The sequence below is a fragment of the Myxocyprinus asiaticus genome, chromosome 29, assembly GCF_019703515.2.
Source record: "Myxocyprinus asiaticus isolate MX2 ecotype Aquarium Trade chromosome 29, UBuf_Myxa_2, whole genome shotgun sequence".
Classification (NCBI taxonomy): domain Eukaryota; kingdom Metazoa; phylum Chordata; class Actinopteri; order Cypriniformes; family Catostomidae; genus Myxocyprinus; species Myxocyprinus asiaticus.
Window position 1 is genome coordinate 37,873,881 of NC_059372.1, and position 17,675 is coordinate 37,891,555.

Consider the following 17,675-nt stretch of genomic DNA (forward strand, 5'->3'; position numbering starts at 1 on the left):
TTACGATTGCGTAATCAAACATTAAACAAAATTCATTTTCTTCGCTCTTTTGGGTGGTTTTTGTTGTATAATACAGACACAGTGGAGAGAAGAAAATTATTGGTGACGAAGAGGAAAGAGATCATGTTGCAGACAGGACTCGAACCTTCAAATGTAAATTAATTTTATTAAACCAACATTACATATTCATTGCGGATCCATAAAATCAACACTGTGCCCTTAAGCAAGGCAGGTAACTTCAGTTTACTCTAAATAAACCACTTATTTAATAATAATAATAATAATAATAATAATAATAATAATAATAAAACCTCTTATCTCTGAGGTCTCGTCGAAAGGCAAGCCATTTCCTCTGATTTTCACCTGAAAGAAATGTTTCTCTTATAACATGAATTATTTGGTGACTCCCTGTTTTATGGATTGACTGTCCTTTTGGGCATACTCGATTCATTCATTCATTCATACTTAGTCACTCATCACTCAGTTATTCAATAATTATTTACGGCTGCATGCTGTACATTTGGTAAATGAATGTTGATTTGATTTCCGAATTTCACCTGCAGCCTAGTCTTTTATTTTGACATGAAGTGTGTGTGTGTGTGTGTGTGTGTGTGTGTGTGTGTGTGTGTGTGTGTGTGTGTGTGTGTGTGTGTGTGTGTGTGTGTGTGTCGGTGCATGATTTCTAAGATGTTGGAGAGGTAACGAGTCTGACGGGATGGCAGGAATCATTAAAAAGCAGATCCTGAAGCATTTGTCCCGGTAAGTCATGTTTTCATTCAGCTCTGTCACTGTTAGCCACAGATTACTGGGTTTTATCACGCGTGACACACAATGATACAGCTAATAAATAAACCACACACCTCAGGCTATTTACATTTAATCAGTTTGTCACGGCAGGACCTTTAGTTGATATATTGTACACGAATATAGATGCTGAATTGTGTCCTGTTAGCTGACAAGCTAATGGATTGCAGCATGCAGCATCACTGCTGTGCTTGGGTTTTGCTGAAATAACACAATTCACCTGATCTCTCCCTCTCCCTCCCTCACACACACACACACACACACACACACACACACTGCTCCTGTAACAGAGGGTGTTACAGTATGGTTAAACTTGCCTTTTTATTTCAATAAGCTTTGAAGACTCCTAACACATTATTTAGAGTTGGTAATATAGGACTCACCCCAAATAGATAGGTGGTTTGTGTGGTGTAGTGGTTTATAACCTGGGTTCGTAGCTTACAGGTTGTGGATTTGAAACCGGCAAGGGTTTATTCATGGAATCACCACTGTGCCTTTGATCAAAGCACTTTTTATTTAATATTGGAAAGGTGCACTCAGTAATTCTAATCCATTACACTTTTTGTCAAATTCTGCAAATATCTCCTCACATTCTGCTAGTTGTCCGTTCTGTGGATGGGCTGAAAAAATCTAGCATTTGTACACAGCCCTGGCTCTATAAATGGGCCAAAAACAAAGTGGAACAGACCGATCCACACAACACTACACCAGCCAGTCAGCAACAGGGGGTGGTTCTTGCGCGTGCACAGGATGGGGGGTGGGGGCAGAGCGAGAGGGAAATTCATTAGAAGAGCGACAGCAAATCTGGCTGATGCAAACGTTCTAAACTCCAAGGAGGACAAATGGCTGAGAAACAGACCAAGAGAAAAAGGTCAGACGAATATAAACTAAAAAAGAAGGATTATGATAAGTCGAGAGCTAGGAGCCGCGTCAACATCGGCGATGCTTTTTATCTGTGGAGAGAGACCTCCGAGAGGTAAAAGGCTTGAAGACGGATGTAGAAGTTGCTCTTTTTCTTCTCGATAGGTGGGTAAAATAAATTTTGCTATGTTTCACAGAACGCATATATGCTGTTGTTGTGATGTTAGATTTAGTAGCAGGAGAGATGTGAGTGTCTGGACTTGGTGTGCGTAAAACCGTCTCGCGTGCATACATTTGGGGGTTGGAGCTTCCAAAGGAGCAATGAAGGGAGAGGTGTGTTTGTTTTGGCAGTTGAGTTCGAATATCAACAGTGTTTCTCAGGAATCTCTGAGTGCACCTTTTAATATGTATGTCGCTTTGGATAAATGTCCCTGCTAAAATGACTACTTAGTCCTCTCCCTTGGCTCCAGTGTGTTGGCTTAGATTGCCCAGCAGTCTGGCAGTGGGTGTCAAAGCACATGCTTGGTCCTGCTGTTCATAGTCACGGGTGAAGCTCTGCCAGCTCTGCTTTCCTCTGTTGACTGTGTCTGCCAGTCTTCATGTCATCGTCGGCCTCAGTGGGGCTTGTTTGGCAGTGTTTACACATAAACTCCCAGACCTGTTCTCATGAGACCCCGCTGCAGTCATCTTTATGTTGTTGTTGCCACAACTGTTGATCTGCAGTTTAATCTGTGCTGGAGAAGAGTGACTGAATGGCCAAGACTATCGAATAAGATTAAAGGAATAATCCTGTAATTTTTTACATGTCGTTCCAAACACAAATGACTTTCTGTCTTCTGTGGAACACGAAAGGTGATGTTTGTTCATATCAGTGAATGGCACTATTGCATTTTTGCCTAGTTGTCACACAAAGCTATTGTACGGCTTTTGAAAGCCAGTGCGTACAAGTCATTTGGACTATTTTTAAGGTGCTTTTTTCCCCATTATTTTCAGGCTTACAGAGTTGGAGGGAGAGAGGTATTTGAGAGGTAGCTAGCTAGACTTGCGTGATGTCTAACTATCGTCTCTTCACAGAATGCTGAATTCAAGAGAGACACTTTTCCTTGGTTGTCAGCCTGATATGTTGAGTTTTCACACTGTACGTTATGAAGGAACATTCCTCTTAGGGAGATGGAAGTGCAAACCAGAGGAGCGGAAGACATGGGGAAAAGATAATGGAGTGTAAAGATGAGATGATTCAGCCCTCTTACCCATTCAAGTGTGGTATAATAGACTGCAGTATTGGAGGAATGGATAGACGGACAGACAGAGACAGATGAATGGATAACTGGAGGATGGATGGTTAGAATGAAAGACACAAACAGGGAGAAGGATGGATGGTTGGATGGTTGAACATGAATGGCTAAACAGAATATAGACCGATAGATGGATGGATGGATAGAACATGGGTAGGTAAATAGAAGATGGATGGATGGATGATGGAACATGAATATAGGACATGGACAGATGGATAAATGGACAGACAGCTAGACAGATGGATGAACAAACAGATGGGTAGATGAAACATAAACAGATAAATATAATTGCAACATGTCATAATGGGACCCAAGTGTCATGGTGATATTGTATAGCAGGGTCCTTGTTAATTTTCACTCATTGGTCTTCTAAAGTCTGGATTAATCTTTGAAGTCTTTGAACAGATGGAGATTACTCTTTCAAATGCATAAAAAAACTTTTGAGTCCTTTGAAGCTGCCAGACTGCCACACTGTTCACTGCATTTGAATCTTCTATTTTCATCTTAGAAAGCATAAAGGCAAACGGAACACAGCGCTGTGCAGTTAATATTAGATGTATTATTCAGTGTGGTTGTGTCTGTGATCACAGCAGGTTTTAAGGACAGGGGTTAGAAATGCTCCCATGAGCTGAAAGCATGTCTTACAGCAGGCCTGTTGTAATCTTATTACCCGCCTTTAGTCAATGACTGTCTTTGTAGTGAGGGTTAGGATAGCAGTTTAAACTCAGACCTCATTACCTTAAAATATAGCTGCATTAAAGTGAGTGAGAGCGGAATGAGATGTAAATGAGACAGAGACCAAGACAGATAAAGAACAGCACAGAAAATGAATATTATGAATGAAATCAAAATGAGTCTATCTGGAATGCCTTTTTTGAATGCCATTACCACCCAAAAGATTATGTGTTATTCTGTTCATCTGTGAGTTTTTTTCACCTGAGCGAAGAAAGACATGTTTTTACCCAATCTCCAGGGTTCCATAGAAATGCAATGTTTTCATTGCACGATAAAATCATGCTTTGTCTACATAGACCTTTATGCACTCCCTTAAACCTAAATTATTGACATTGTGGTTAAATTGCTCATGGTGACACTTACAATTTGTGGAGGGCATGTCTGAATAAATACGTTTGTCATGCAATTTCAAACTATTTAATGTAATTTAAAAAGAAAATATAGACTAACTGAAGAGTACTTGCTTTTCTATGGGTAGGTTCACTAAGAACCTCTCCCCAGATAAGATCAACCTGAGCACACTGAAGGGAGAGGGTCAGCTGTCCAACCTGGAGCTGGATGAGGAGGTCCTGCAGAACATGCTGGATCTGCCCACCTGGCTGGCCGTCACCCGTGTTTACTGCAACAAAGCTGCTATCCGGGTAAGATTGAAAGAGTCTGGAGGAATTATAATTTTTTCAAACAGAGGGAGTCTATTATAACAAATTACATTACTTCTGTGACTTGGCAAAAGCTGGAAGCATGATCTTATTCGCAATAATTCAACCTTGAGTGCTCTATAGCTTTTATACAGTTCTGTAATGTAAAGAAATTTTTTTCCAAAGAAACCCTGAAACATCATTTCAAGATAATTTAGATAACTAAAGAGATGAAGTAACAAGTAGCTGATGTGATAATTTCTTTTATTGGATGATTAGGGCCTCTCCCTGGGCCATGTTTCTTAATGGCCCAAATGATTGAGGATTTATCTGATTGTCCTGAAGTGTCTTTTTTATGCAGTCCAGGCATGAGTCCAAAGTTTCAAAGAGTGCTGTTAAATGTGTCTTTGGTTTCTGCTTTATTCTCTCCCCATCAGATACAATGGACAAAGTTGAAGACCAACCCCATATGTTTGGTGAGAATCTCTTCTGTCAAGAAGCTCATTATCATTGACACCAGAAAGCCATTTATTGAGAGAAAGCTGCATTAGACATAAAAGTGGCATTTGCGTTTACATGCGCTGTGTTATCTGCTTTCTTTACTCCCATATCCATGCTGCTCGGTTAGTAAGCCGTGTTCTCCACATCAAAAAAGGATATAACGTAAATTCCCTGCGAAGCTGATGTAAATAATGAAGTGGCATCCGAGGAAGACGTCACATTGCACTGAGATAGTGGGGGTTCCCTAAGAATGTAATTTCTGCACCATCAAACGGAATTGCAAAAATAAACGTTATTTTTAAAACGGCTTTCTGAATGCGTGCCATGTCTGCCATTAGTCAAACAAAGATATAGTCCCGCCCCCAAGTCCCGCTTTTGGTTGAGTAACTTTGGGGTGGGTCTAAGTTGGTCGCGCAAAACAAACAGAGCAATTTTCATAGCAGAACAGAAACACATTGTGTACAGTTTTTCAGAAAATTCACCTATGAATGTCTTACTAATAATTTCTGCATATTAAGCTGGGATAGGAGAAAGTATTTTAACACAAAGTTATATACTTCAGCTTTAAACACATACTCACAGTGTCACTTAAGGTGGGCCCAATGAAGCCTTGATACAATTAAATTCTGTCTTTTGTTTTTATTTAACATGAAATAAAAGTTGCTCTCACAGAGTATTCTGGGGCTGCAGATATTTTGATATTTGATATTGTTTTTCTCTGTAAGAAGAAGAATACTAGTTAATCTTTGCCGCAATTGATCTGGTTTCAGCAGTGAAATAGCACAAAACTAGTGGTTTATAGTACCACAGAAGTTCTTGTTCTATGGCCTGAATTCTGTTTCTTCTTTGTTTGAAGTTCCTGGACAAAGTGGAAGTTGAGATGATGACTTGTGAGGAACCCCGGCCCCCCAATGGCCCTTCCCCAATTGCCATTACTGCAGGTCAAAGGTCAGAGTTGGTATCGTCTCAGTTATATCTGTAACCTTGATTCCCTGAAAGGATTAAACGAGATGCTGCATCAGTAGCTGACTCGATGGGAGCTCCTCAGAAAAGTGACGATCTTTGAATCCCTATAATATTACAGCAATTTTATTGGCGGATGGCGCTTGGCCTCTATGCGTCCATCATCATGGGCATATAAACTGGAGCACAGTGCCATTTTACCTGTATTTTTTAACTGAAGGAAGGAGGAGGAGCTCTCATTCTCTCCCTTAACAGTGAGAAATCAGTAGTGTGGCAAGTGTACGCAGCATCTCGTTCCCTCCTTACAGGGAACCAAGTTACAGCTGTAACCGAGACATTGCCTTTCAAGTCGGTCACTTTGGCACTGCGTCAGTAGCTGACACTATGGGAATTGTATACCATAATGTATTGTTACTAGGGCAATGCCCAATAGCCAACAGGGTAGTGAAAAGGCATTGTCATAATCACCCCTTCATTTGGAAAAATAGGAAGAATAATATGACAATAACACTTGACCAGGTAGTGAAACAATGTCCAAAAGCTCTCCTTCGCACACGGTGGGAAGGAATAGAAGCCAGAAAAGGTCACAGTTTGGCAACTTAATACAATGACTCTAGCCAACAGGGTAGTGAAACATAGTTCCCCTCACAACATACTGGGAAGAGGTAAAAGACTCAAAAGACCAGGCAATTATACAAGCAATGACACTAACCAACAGGATATTGAAACACTGATGTATCAACCATCCTTTGTAGTCAAAATCAGGGAAGAGAGGGAGGAAACGTCCAAGTTATAGAACCTGCCTGCAATCATACAGATGTCCTCCAAGGACATGCCCTTAGCCGACGCCCATGAGGAGGCCATGCTCCTGGTGGAATGAGCTTTAACAACAGTGGGACACTGTATGCCTTGCAAAACGTAAGCAAGTGCAATGGCATCCACAACCCAGTGAGAAATTCTTTGCTTAGAGAAGGCCAAACCCTTTGAATGGTCCCCAAAGCTGAAGAAGAGCTGTTCAGACAGCCTGAATTGACCCATTTTGTCAACGTACATGCGTAATGTCTGCACAGGGCAGAGCATGTGCAGGCTCTTAGCCTCTTCCAACTCAAAGGGAGGAGGAGGAGGGAGCGTTTGCAAGGTAACAACCTGAGCCCTGAAGGCGGGTCCAGCACTTTGAGCACATAACCCTCTCTCGGCTTGACAACGGCTTTTGATAAGCCCGGTCCAAAAAGTAATGCGTTCTTGCTGAGTATCCAGCTGGTCGTGCAGCTCGGGAAAGAATGGCACCAGGCAGCGGGACTCAAATCGCACCGGTTCGGTAAAAAACGTTCTTCAAGTTGAGAATGCTTGGCCACATCAAGCGTGGGCCATTCAAGCTGAAGTATCTCGACCATGTGGCTGATAAGCTCCATCAACTCCGCCTCGGAGGAAGTTCTTGCACTGTTTTCCATCCCGAAGGGGGAAATACCAGTGAGCTCATTGACTGAGTTTGAACAGGTCTCACAATCAGAGGTCTCGAGCAATATAGCGTGTCCATCTTCGTCATCACCGCCAAACTTGATCACACCATGCGCATCAGTGGTGGGGCATAGATTGTCAAGCAGCAAACTGAACAGGCGAATGTTCTCGATATGGAGAAGAGGAAGCACATAAGGCCTGAGCCGGCTGCAAATCCTCCTCATTATCTCTGCGTTCTATATCCCGTCCTCGTGCGCTCCTGCTATGGTCCCTTGGGAGCCGCAGAAGGAGCAGGAGAGAGGAGAGGGCAGCGGCGTCGGCCTTAGGAGTGAGCCAAGAGCAAAGTGTCTCGAGTTTAATGCACTCGCAGTGGACGCAGTCAGTCACACCGAGCACCACTTCCACATGAGCTTGCCCCAGGCAGAGAAAAGCAGCACTCATGCCCGCTTGAATGGGGGAAAACATTTTAGAAACGCCATCTTTGTAACGATGATGTTAAGAAAAAGGCTCTTTTAGTTTCTTTTTATCACTGAAAGAAATACACAGTGCAATGAATAAGGAACACGGAAGTGTTCAAAGGATATGGTGATCGTCTGAGCAAAAACAGAGAGAAGAAAATAATCCACTCTCTGTTGAGGGTTTTAATCCAATGCAGTCGCGACCCTGAAGAGAAAAATCTAGCGAAATGGTGCTGTGGTCCAGTTTATATGCCTGCGATGACGTGAACATGGGCAGAGTGCCAAGCGCCATCTACAAATGTAATTGGTGTTATATTGTAGGGTTTCAGATGAAGTCACTCCTGCAAAGAGCTTCCATAGCTTCAGCTGCTGACTCTTCTTTCAATGTTTCTCAAATGTACAGTAGTTTTCAAATGCCCAAACAGGCGGCAAGACCACCTTATGAATTACTGCGTTGCTTGTGCGCAATTACATTTAGGCCAAGCCCACACAAATTTGTTTTCGTTTTAAAACTCCGTTTTCAGTTTCCTAACGTCATTGTTTTCCAAAGTATGCAGTTCTGGAGATCGTTTATAAGTCATAGTTTTGGGTGGAGGATAACGTGGTTCTAGTGTGGATGAGAGGTGTAAATGCAGCGAACGCAACTCAAACTCATTTACAATCTAAAAAAAATATTAGCGCAGATATGGCCATAGATGGCCATATAGTTCTCCTTCAGATTGTGCTCAGTGCATCATATGATGAAAAAGATCACCAATCTATCAATGTATGAATCAAACTCGCTCAGAATGCCGACAATATCCGACACGTCATTCTAATTTGATAAGGATTCTGAGTTCTTGCCTCTAAAATTCAACACTCTGCAGGGTAGAGTGTTGTTACATTAATTGCAGCAGTGCTCAATGCATCATATCATTAACAAGATGAACGATTTGTCAATGCATAAATCAAACTCGCTCGGAATGCAGACAATTTCTAACATGCTTTTCATGCATCTTTTATTATTATAAAATGTATGTGGTTACAGACAAATCATATAAAACTTCTTCATCTTCTCCTCTGTCTTGACTGCACTCAGCTCCAGTAACATTCCACTCACTTCACTCCCATTGGTAGTCACTAACGTATGTTGCTCGTCATTATCATAAATTTAAACTTGTTTCAACTTTGATTTGTCGCTCACCTCGCCCACATCGGTCACTGTCACCCGTGTTACCAGAAGCCTGGTCTTAAGATACAGCTTAGTAACACCCTAAAAAACCACTCAGGACACCTTAGCAACTGACTGGCTATGCCCCGGCTACCACCCTGCATGCTTTAAAAACAACTTAACAACCACCCACAACGTCTTAGCAGCACAAAAGCAACCCATTAGCAATGCATTGGCAACCATCCAGAAAACAGAAAATTTCCTTCAGAAAATGTACCAATCTAGTTTATAGATTTAACATTGGCCTGGAATACCAAACCATATTGACAGCATGAACATCTGATCCAGTTATAGAAGTCTGTCCAACAGATGTTTGTGGTATGTTTCCCTGCAGTGAGTATGGCTTTGCTGAGAAGGTTGTGGAGGGAATGTCTGTGATCATCAACTCCATCACTATTAAAGTGCAAGCGCGAGCGTTTCATGCCTCCTTTGAACTCTGGCAGCTCCAGGGCTGCAGCCTCAGTCCCAAATGGCAAAAGAGCGACCTGCGCTACACACGTATTACCCATCCCAAGAGAGGAGAGGTAAGCTTTATTTTGCAACATCTTAAAGAAAACAGCTAATCAGTGCTCTAGACCAAGAACACTTTACAGTTCTTTACACAGGAATCACAGTTTCACAAAGAGTTTTACACACTCAAAAGTTGATCATTCTCACACACAGCCACAGAAAACAAGACTCGATCAGATTGGACAAAGTATAAGGTCACTCTGATGAGGCATTTCATTTACACTGAATGAAAGCCGCAGAGCCTCCTAAGATATTCTATTCTATTGGTGGATCATAGCGGACATAGTACGTTTTGATGTGAAATCTTAACATACATTTTGACAATGAGCCACCTTAACTCACCAAAGATTTGCACCCCTATGTTTATGCGGAAAAATTTGGATGTATTAAGAGTTGTTTTGGAATCTGATTGTGACTCCCAGAATTGAAATCAAATTGAATCATGCCTAAAGGTGTCTTAAGACTCCCACTCCTAATCTTCATGATGGACTGCTCAGAATGCTGAGACTCAGTTTGTCACATTTGACTCCGGTTAGTGGAGGCACCCATGGTTCCACAACACTGAACTTTTGCCGCATTTAGCTAAAGACACGTAAAACTCCTGGATCTGGTTTTGCTGGCATTTAAATGGATTATCCCCAAGGTGAAACCCAGGTTAAAACACCTGTCAGTATTATACTATCCATTTCGTCTTTTCTAGCCTGAAATGTAGTAAATCATATTGACATGCAACAAATGAATAAAAAGAAGACTTAGGTAATCCAAAAGGGGACAGATCAATGTGTTTTTACACCTCCTTTTCTTGTTCCTCTTTCTCTTGCTTTTCTCTGCTCACATTTGTACATGATCATGAGAAATCCCCTATTTACAGTATTTGTTTTCCAGACCAGTTTTAGATACTTAAATCAGCCCAGTCATTTTGATATATGGACAGGGTATTGAGATCTTCTTCTAAATCATTCTCTCTCAGGCTGTAATGTACTCAGATGTAAGATGGATGAGCATTACAATCAAAGATGACCTCTCATGCTCTCTAATATAAAGCTCTGCTCACATGTGGCCATCAGGGTTATGCTGCCTACTGAAGCAGAGGAGGTTGATATGATGTTTAAAGAAGAATGCTCAGATTGTATCTCTGTGTGTAAAAGACAACGTTAAATAAAAACTGACCCTGTTTATTTTCTTAATACATGTTACTGCTCTTATGTGCACAGTTCATCAGTGCTTGTTATTCCAAAGAAAAGAAGAAAAAAAAGACCGTATTTGTTAACTCTTAATGTAATAACTGCCTCTAAAATGACTAGGTCTTGCAGGCTATTGGTTAATAATAACCAACAGCCAAATAGCTATTTAGGTATTGTTTTAGACTACTGTTGTGGGGATAATGCAGCCTTTCTAAAGTCTTACCAACAATTAACACAGTAATTTAATGCCATTTAACATTATTGCAATAAAGATTACGGCAATTATAACAAATAATGATAGATTTGAATGAAGTTATTAAAGTTATTTAAAAAAATAAATAATTGTCCAATCTTGGTAACGCCCCAGGCAGCTATTTTCTAGTCCGGCAAGTATAGCTTTTATCTCCTTTTAACCCTAAAGGAATATTCCGGGTTCAATACAAGTTAAGCTCAATCGACAGCATTTGTGGCATAATATTGATTACCACAAAAATGTATTTTGACTTCCTTTTCTTTAAAAAAATAAAACAATTCTGGGTTCCAGTGAGGCATTTACAATTGAAGTGAATGGTTCCAATCCGTAAATGTTAAAATACTTACTATTTCAAAAGTATAGCCACAAGACGTAAACAATATTTGTTTTAAATGCAATGTTTCGCAAACATTATTACAAACTCGGGTCTTCAGAGAACCGGCATTTATATCTATCACAAATGGATCTACAAAATGCCCAGATTGTGTCACATTTTCAAAACATTTTCAAGACAATTAGAAAATAATAAAATAGAATGTATTCTGATATATTTTGATGTTTTATTTTTCATATATCAAAGATGCAACAAATCTAAAATAGGGTTCATTACTACCACACTGAAATATCATGAGACGCAACTGACTGTCAAACACATATTGAGCTACACATAACACATAAGCTACACATATGTATTTTCTCAAGCACTTTGAGTCTATATAGACACACAACTTACATAATTTCAGTGGTACACCAAAATGACAATAGCCAAATCATACTGTTCATGTGTTACACTTGCTATAGTTTACTTCCACGTTGCTTTTTCGTCAAATAGCAATGTCAAATGTAAATCAAGCCAATCACTGAAACGTCAGCATCATCTTTATTAAGAAAGAGCATGTATAAAATGTATGTTGCACAGAAAATCAACGTGATATACTGCAGTGTTTATTTGTATGAGTATAGTACTCATTTGTCTTGTAATAAACAAAGAAATGTACAGCTCTGGAAAAAATTACGAGACCATTGCAAAATTATCAGTTTCTCTGGATTTACTATTTATAGGTATGTGTTTGAGTAAAATGAAAATTTTTGTTTTATTCTATAAAATACTGACAATATTTCTCCCAAATTCCAAATAAAAATATTGTCATTTAGAGCATTTTTTTGCAGAAAATGACAATGTCAAAACAACAAAAAATATTCAGTGTTTTCAGACTTCGAATAATGCAAAGAAAACAAGTTCATATTAATTTTTAAACAACACAATACTAATGTTTTAACTTAGGAAGAGTTCATAAATCAATATTTGGTGGAATAACCCTGATTTTCAATCACAGCTTTCATGCATCTTGGCATGCTCTCTACCAGTCTTTCACATTGCTGTTGGGTGACTTTATGCCACTCCTGGTGCAAATATTCAAGCAGCTCAGCTTTGTTTGATGGCTTGTGGCCATCCATCTTCCTCTTGATCACATTCCAGAGGTTTTCAATGGGGTTCAGGTCTGGAGATTTGGCTGGCCATGACAGGGTCTTGATCCGGTGATCCTCCATCCACACCTTAATTGACCTGGCTGTGTGGCATGGAGTATTGTCCTGCTGGAAAAACCAATCCTCAGAGTTGGGGAACATTGTCAGAGCAGAAAGTTTTCTTCGGATAACCTTGTACATGGCTTGATTCATGCATCCTTCACAAAGACGAATCTGCCCGATCTTTTGCTGAAATCAGGCTAGGTAAAAAAAAGATTGTTCAGGTTTGTGCAGTAATACTAAGCAGTATGAGCATTCTAGAGCAACAAAAAACAAACAAACTAAAATACAGACAATCCTTTTGCCAATTTATAACCACCATGTTGTATGTTGCAATTTCTACCATTCATTTTTCAGCGAGTCTTGTCTCCTCCTGATACTATCTCTGGTTTCCTTCAGGTCCTCACGTTCAAGGAGATCAACTGGCAGAGCCTGCGCATAGAGGCAGATGCAATAAAGAGTGAAGAGCAGGATTTGGGCAGCACACCACTGCGTCTCATTACCAATCAAGGACGTATACGCATCGCTCTCAAACGCAGGGTACTGTTTTGTTTATCCACAAATCCCTTGAGCCCAGTGGCATCACTGAAAAATAAGTGTGAATTTTCCTATATAAATAAGTGTTTTTCACTCTGACACACCCGTACTCACCCTGTTGTTCCAAACCTATATGATTTTCTTGCTTCTCTAAAACACAAAAGGAGATGTTTTGAATAATATTCATGCAACTCTTTTCTATACCATGAAAATTTATATTGACCACGACTGTCCAAAGTTCCAAAAAAGACAAAAAGAGAATCATCGAAGCACCATAAAAATGGTCATCACCTCTTTTGTGCTCTATTTCAAGTTGTCTTTGGTCATTTGATAGCTTTGTCTAGGAACAGGCAGAAATTTTAAACTCTTAGCTCACAAATCTCATTCGTGCTTTTGTTGAAATTAAACATTGGCACCTTTAAACGTGTCACACCACGTTTGAAGTCATTGATACCCAGTGTTGGGTGTAATCTGGTTACAAAGTCATTTGTAACTGTAATTTAATTACTTTTACAGTCAAAAGTTGTCATTTATGACATTTAAAATTTTTGTACTCTGATTACAATTAACGATTAATTAATTAATTGCTTTTTAGTACATTACTTGGGTTGCACATTTAAAAAATATTAAAATGTATGTAGACTGCATTTAAAACATGAATTATATTCATATGACCATTTGTTTGCATTTCTTTGACAGCTGAAGGCCACGCACCCCCTAACGAGTCATTGTAATGGAGAAACATGTTGGTTGAGTGCATGATTTGCATGCGACAATGGATTCATTGAGCGGAAAAACAAAAACTTTTCAGTGATAAATGTTTCAGAAAGTACATAGTAAGGTGATTACTTATTCAGTGTGAGTATAGTAATCTGATATAAATTTTAGATAAGTAATTAGTATATTGTAGTGGATAACTTTTATGGAGTAATTTACCCAATACTGTTGACACCAAACCTCATTGGTTCTTGTCTGCCAATTTTAATATGTGGAATGGAGAATGAGATTTTACAGCCGCAGCAAAGATTTTTAGTTACTAACTTTTGGTATGTTTTTCACACAAAGTTGTTGGAATATAGTATACGAGATGTATGGACTACTTTTTATGTTTTATGGAGTAAATAATTATGAATATTTTTTTACGTTTTGGGTGGACTGTTCCTTTAAGAAAACCTTAGTGAGTCAAGAGACTCGTGAGAGTCACGTAGTGCCATGCGAGGATCGACGTGTGAACGTCGAGCTCTGCGCACTTCGCTAGTTTTAATACTTTTAATGACATAAACTGGTGAGATTCGATAAACTCTGTTCCATAACAGTCCTAGGAGGACAATATGTCAAAGAATTCAAAATCCTCTGGCTCTGGAGACATTAAAAATCACTTACGTGCTCAAGCTGATGCCTCCGAGCAGGCCGCAAGCCTGGGAGTCGACTTAGACGGGTAGGTGTGGGAAATGCGGCGGGAGATGCTGAACATGTCGGCAGTGCTGACGAAGGTCTTTGCTGACTTGGAGGATCTTCCTGTGATACGTCGATCAATTACTGCCATGGAGGCGAAATTCTCTGATGTGGTTACAAGAGTGGGGAATGTCGAGAAATGGATGGATTACCTGGAGTCATTGAAGAGGGAATTATCTGCTAATCTGCTAGCGACCAAGGTGGATTTGGAGCATGTCTGGGAGAAGTTTGAGGACATGGAAAACCATAGCCGGCTGAATAACGTCCGTATCATCGGAGTCTCTGAAGGAGAAGAGGGACAGGATATGGTGAAATTCCTGGATGAACTCTTTCCGAATCTGCTAGACATAGCAGGCCATAAGCTGGAAATCGAGCGAGCTCACAGGGTCCCTGCTCACCGATCTGCCGAGGGAGACAGGCCCCAATTCTGGCCGAATTTCTGAGATCATCCGATAAAGATCTTGTGTTACGCGAGGCAAGGAGTAAAGGGAGGCTTTCTTGGAAGAACCACAGCATTTTCTTGTTCCCAGACTTTGCGAATTCGACGAGAGAAACGCGATTTATTCAAGGGATGCAAGAAACTTTTACATCAACGGAAGGTCGCTTTTGCACTGATATTCCTGGCCAAATTGAGAATAGATGCTAGGGATGGCCGTAAAACATTCACATGCCCATAGCAAGCGATGTCCTTCATAAAGTTGATGGAGTAAGTCATCTTGTTGTACTCTTCTTGCAAGCCTGAGTGGACCGGCTCACTGAACATTCGCTTGACTGTTTGAGGGATCTGTGCGCTCTTTTTGTGCTGGTTCCGCCTATTGGCTGGAGTTTATTTTGTAGAGTATCACACCTTCAGGACAGTTTTATGGATGAATCTACATGCTCTTTGTGCTTATTCTGCCTATTGGCTGGAGTTTGTTTTATAGATTATCCTTTGCTGTTTAATTCTGTCTCACAAAATGTATATGGAAACACCGGACTTGAGCAATCCGACGGCAAGGTTGTCGCGGGGGTTCTCGTAGGCTTGCATGGACTATTTGAGTTTGGAGGGACGGACGCCAGTTGGCGCTGTCATGTGCGTGGTTAATGCACACGTTTTATATTTTTTCTGTTTGTTTTGTTCTGGGGATGTTTGGGTTTTGATTGTTGCAGTAATGTTGGAATGTGGTGTTAATTTGTTTTTGACACAATATTTATTTTTTCTTATATTTCTTATAAGCGTAAGAAATATGATGTAGTGTTTCTTCAAGAAATGCATCTTTCTCTGCAGGAAGCTGAAAAATTTGGGAAGATATGGGGTGAGCAGGTTTTCTATAGTGCTGGCTTGAGTAAGACCATGGGAGTCATTGCACTGATAAGTAAATATCTACAATTCAAAGGTCTCAAACAAATTAAGGATAAATTAGGAAGAGTCATTATTGTTTTAGCTGATATTCAGGGACAAAGTCTTATTTTGGCCAATATTTATGCCCCTAACGTTGATGATCAGGGCTTTTTTATAGATCTTTAAGGGATGTTGCAAGCTGCTGGCACCCCTCATGATATAATATTGGGAGGAGACTTTAATCTTTTGATGGACTCAGTCCTTGATCATAGTGAAGCAAATGTGTGCAGGCCCCCTAGAGCAGCATTGACGCTTCACAGGATGTGTAAATATTTTGGTCTTACAGATATTTGGAGACTTTTGAACCCATCTGGGAGGGACTATAAATTTTTTCATCAGTCCATAAGATTTACTCTAGAATATATTTTTTGATGACTGAGCAAAAAAATTCTCAATTCTGAGATAACCTTGGAGGAGCTTGGCGAGGTAATTAAGGCCTTGCCTACAGGCAAGACTCCAGGGCCAGACAGCTATGCTGCTAAATTTTTTAGATCTTATGCTACAGAACTGGCTTCACTTTTGCTATAAGTTTATACAGAATCATTAAAAAATGGAAAGCTTCCGCCAACCATGACGGATCAGTCTGATTCTTAAAAAGGACAAAGATCCATGCGAGTGTAAGAGTTACAGTCCAATTTCCCTGATCCAGCTAGACATTAAAATATTGTCAAAAAGTTTGGCTAATCGATTAAGTAAAGTTATGACATCTCTTGTACATATAGATCAGGTGGGGTTTATTCGGGGCCGTAACTCTTCTGATAACATTAGGCAGTTCATTAATGTCATGTGGGCAGTGGCAAACTATCAGGCTCCGGTCACTGCCGTCTCACTTGACGCTGCCGAAAAGGCATTTGATATGGTAGAATGGGATTAACTTCTTAACATTTTGGAAATGTACGGGTTCGGGAATACTTTTATTGGGTGGATTAAGTTACTTTATAGACACCCTGTAGCAGCGGTTCAAACAAATGGATTAATTTCAGATTATTTTATTCTGTATAGATATTGTTCTGTCTTGCCCTGGAACCATTAGCAGCCGCGATAAGAAGGGAGGATGATTTTCCAGGGGTGGTGGCGGGAGGTGTGGCGCAAAAGCTTTTGCTTTAAGCAGATGATATTTTATTATTTGTCTCTGACCCTACTAGATCTATGCCTTGCCTCCACAGAATTATTAATTCCTTTTCTAAATTCCAGGATACAGAGTGAATTGGTCTAAATCCGAAGCTTTGGCTCTGACACCATACTGCCCGGTAACGGCTTTTCAGCCAGGCGCCTTCCAGTGGCCCAAACGGGGCATTAAGTATTTGAGTATTTTATTCCCAGCAAATTTGTGTGATTTGAGTTCATTTTGACCCTTTAATAAAAAGGTTTTCGAGCAATGTGGGCAGGTGGGCTTCATTACAGTTATCTATGACTGGGAAGATTAATGTTATTGAAATGAATTGTATTCCAGAATTCAACTACCTGCTACAATCTCTCCCTATCGATGTCCCCCTCTCTTATTTCAAGTAATTTGATTGCATAGTGAAGTCCTTCATTTGGAAAGGTAAATGTCCCGGATTACATTTCAGTAAGTTACATAGGCCAATTGACAAAGGTGGGCTAGGCCTACCCAAGATTTGGTTTTATTATTATGCATTCGGTCTCAGACATTTGGCTTATTGGTCACTTCCACCTGAGAGAGCCCTTCCCTGGTTTTGTATCGAACAGGAAGTTCTTGCCCCTATTTCACCATTGCAAAGCCTTTCTGTCAAACTAACCGGAGAAGTTAAGTTATACCCTGTTATTTCGCATTTGCACGTGGTATGGACAAAAGTGTCCAGAGTATTTAATTCAGACATTTAAATAAATGTTGCTTCGAGCATATGGCTGAACCCAAAATTATGTATTGATCCCCTTTCTGCT

General features: G+C 40.2%; 1 protein-coding gene across 1 annotated transcript in view; it reads left to right on the forward strand.

Moving 5' to 3' along the window:
- Positions 1-662: 662 nt before the first annotated feature.
- LOC127420020 (UHRF1-binding protein 1-like) overlaps positions 663-17,675 on the forward strand; it is a 47,328-nt gene continuing 30,315 nt past the window's right edge. Inside the window, exons 1-6 of the mRNA XM_051661929.1 lie at positions 663-759; positions 4,174-4,336; positions 4,771-4,809; positions 5,691-5,782; positions 9,258-9,447; positions 12,797-12,937. Coding sequence (XP_051517889.1) covers positions 716-759; positions 4,174-4,336; positions 4,771-4,809; positions 5,691-5,782; positions 9,258-9,447; positions 12,797-12,937 — 669 coding nt within the window. The 5' untranslated portion in view covers positions 663-715. The remainder of the gene's footprint in view (positions 760-4,173; positions 4,337-4,770; positions 4,810-5,690; positions 5,783-9,257; positions 9,448-12,796; positions 12,938-17,675) is intronic.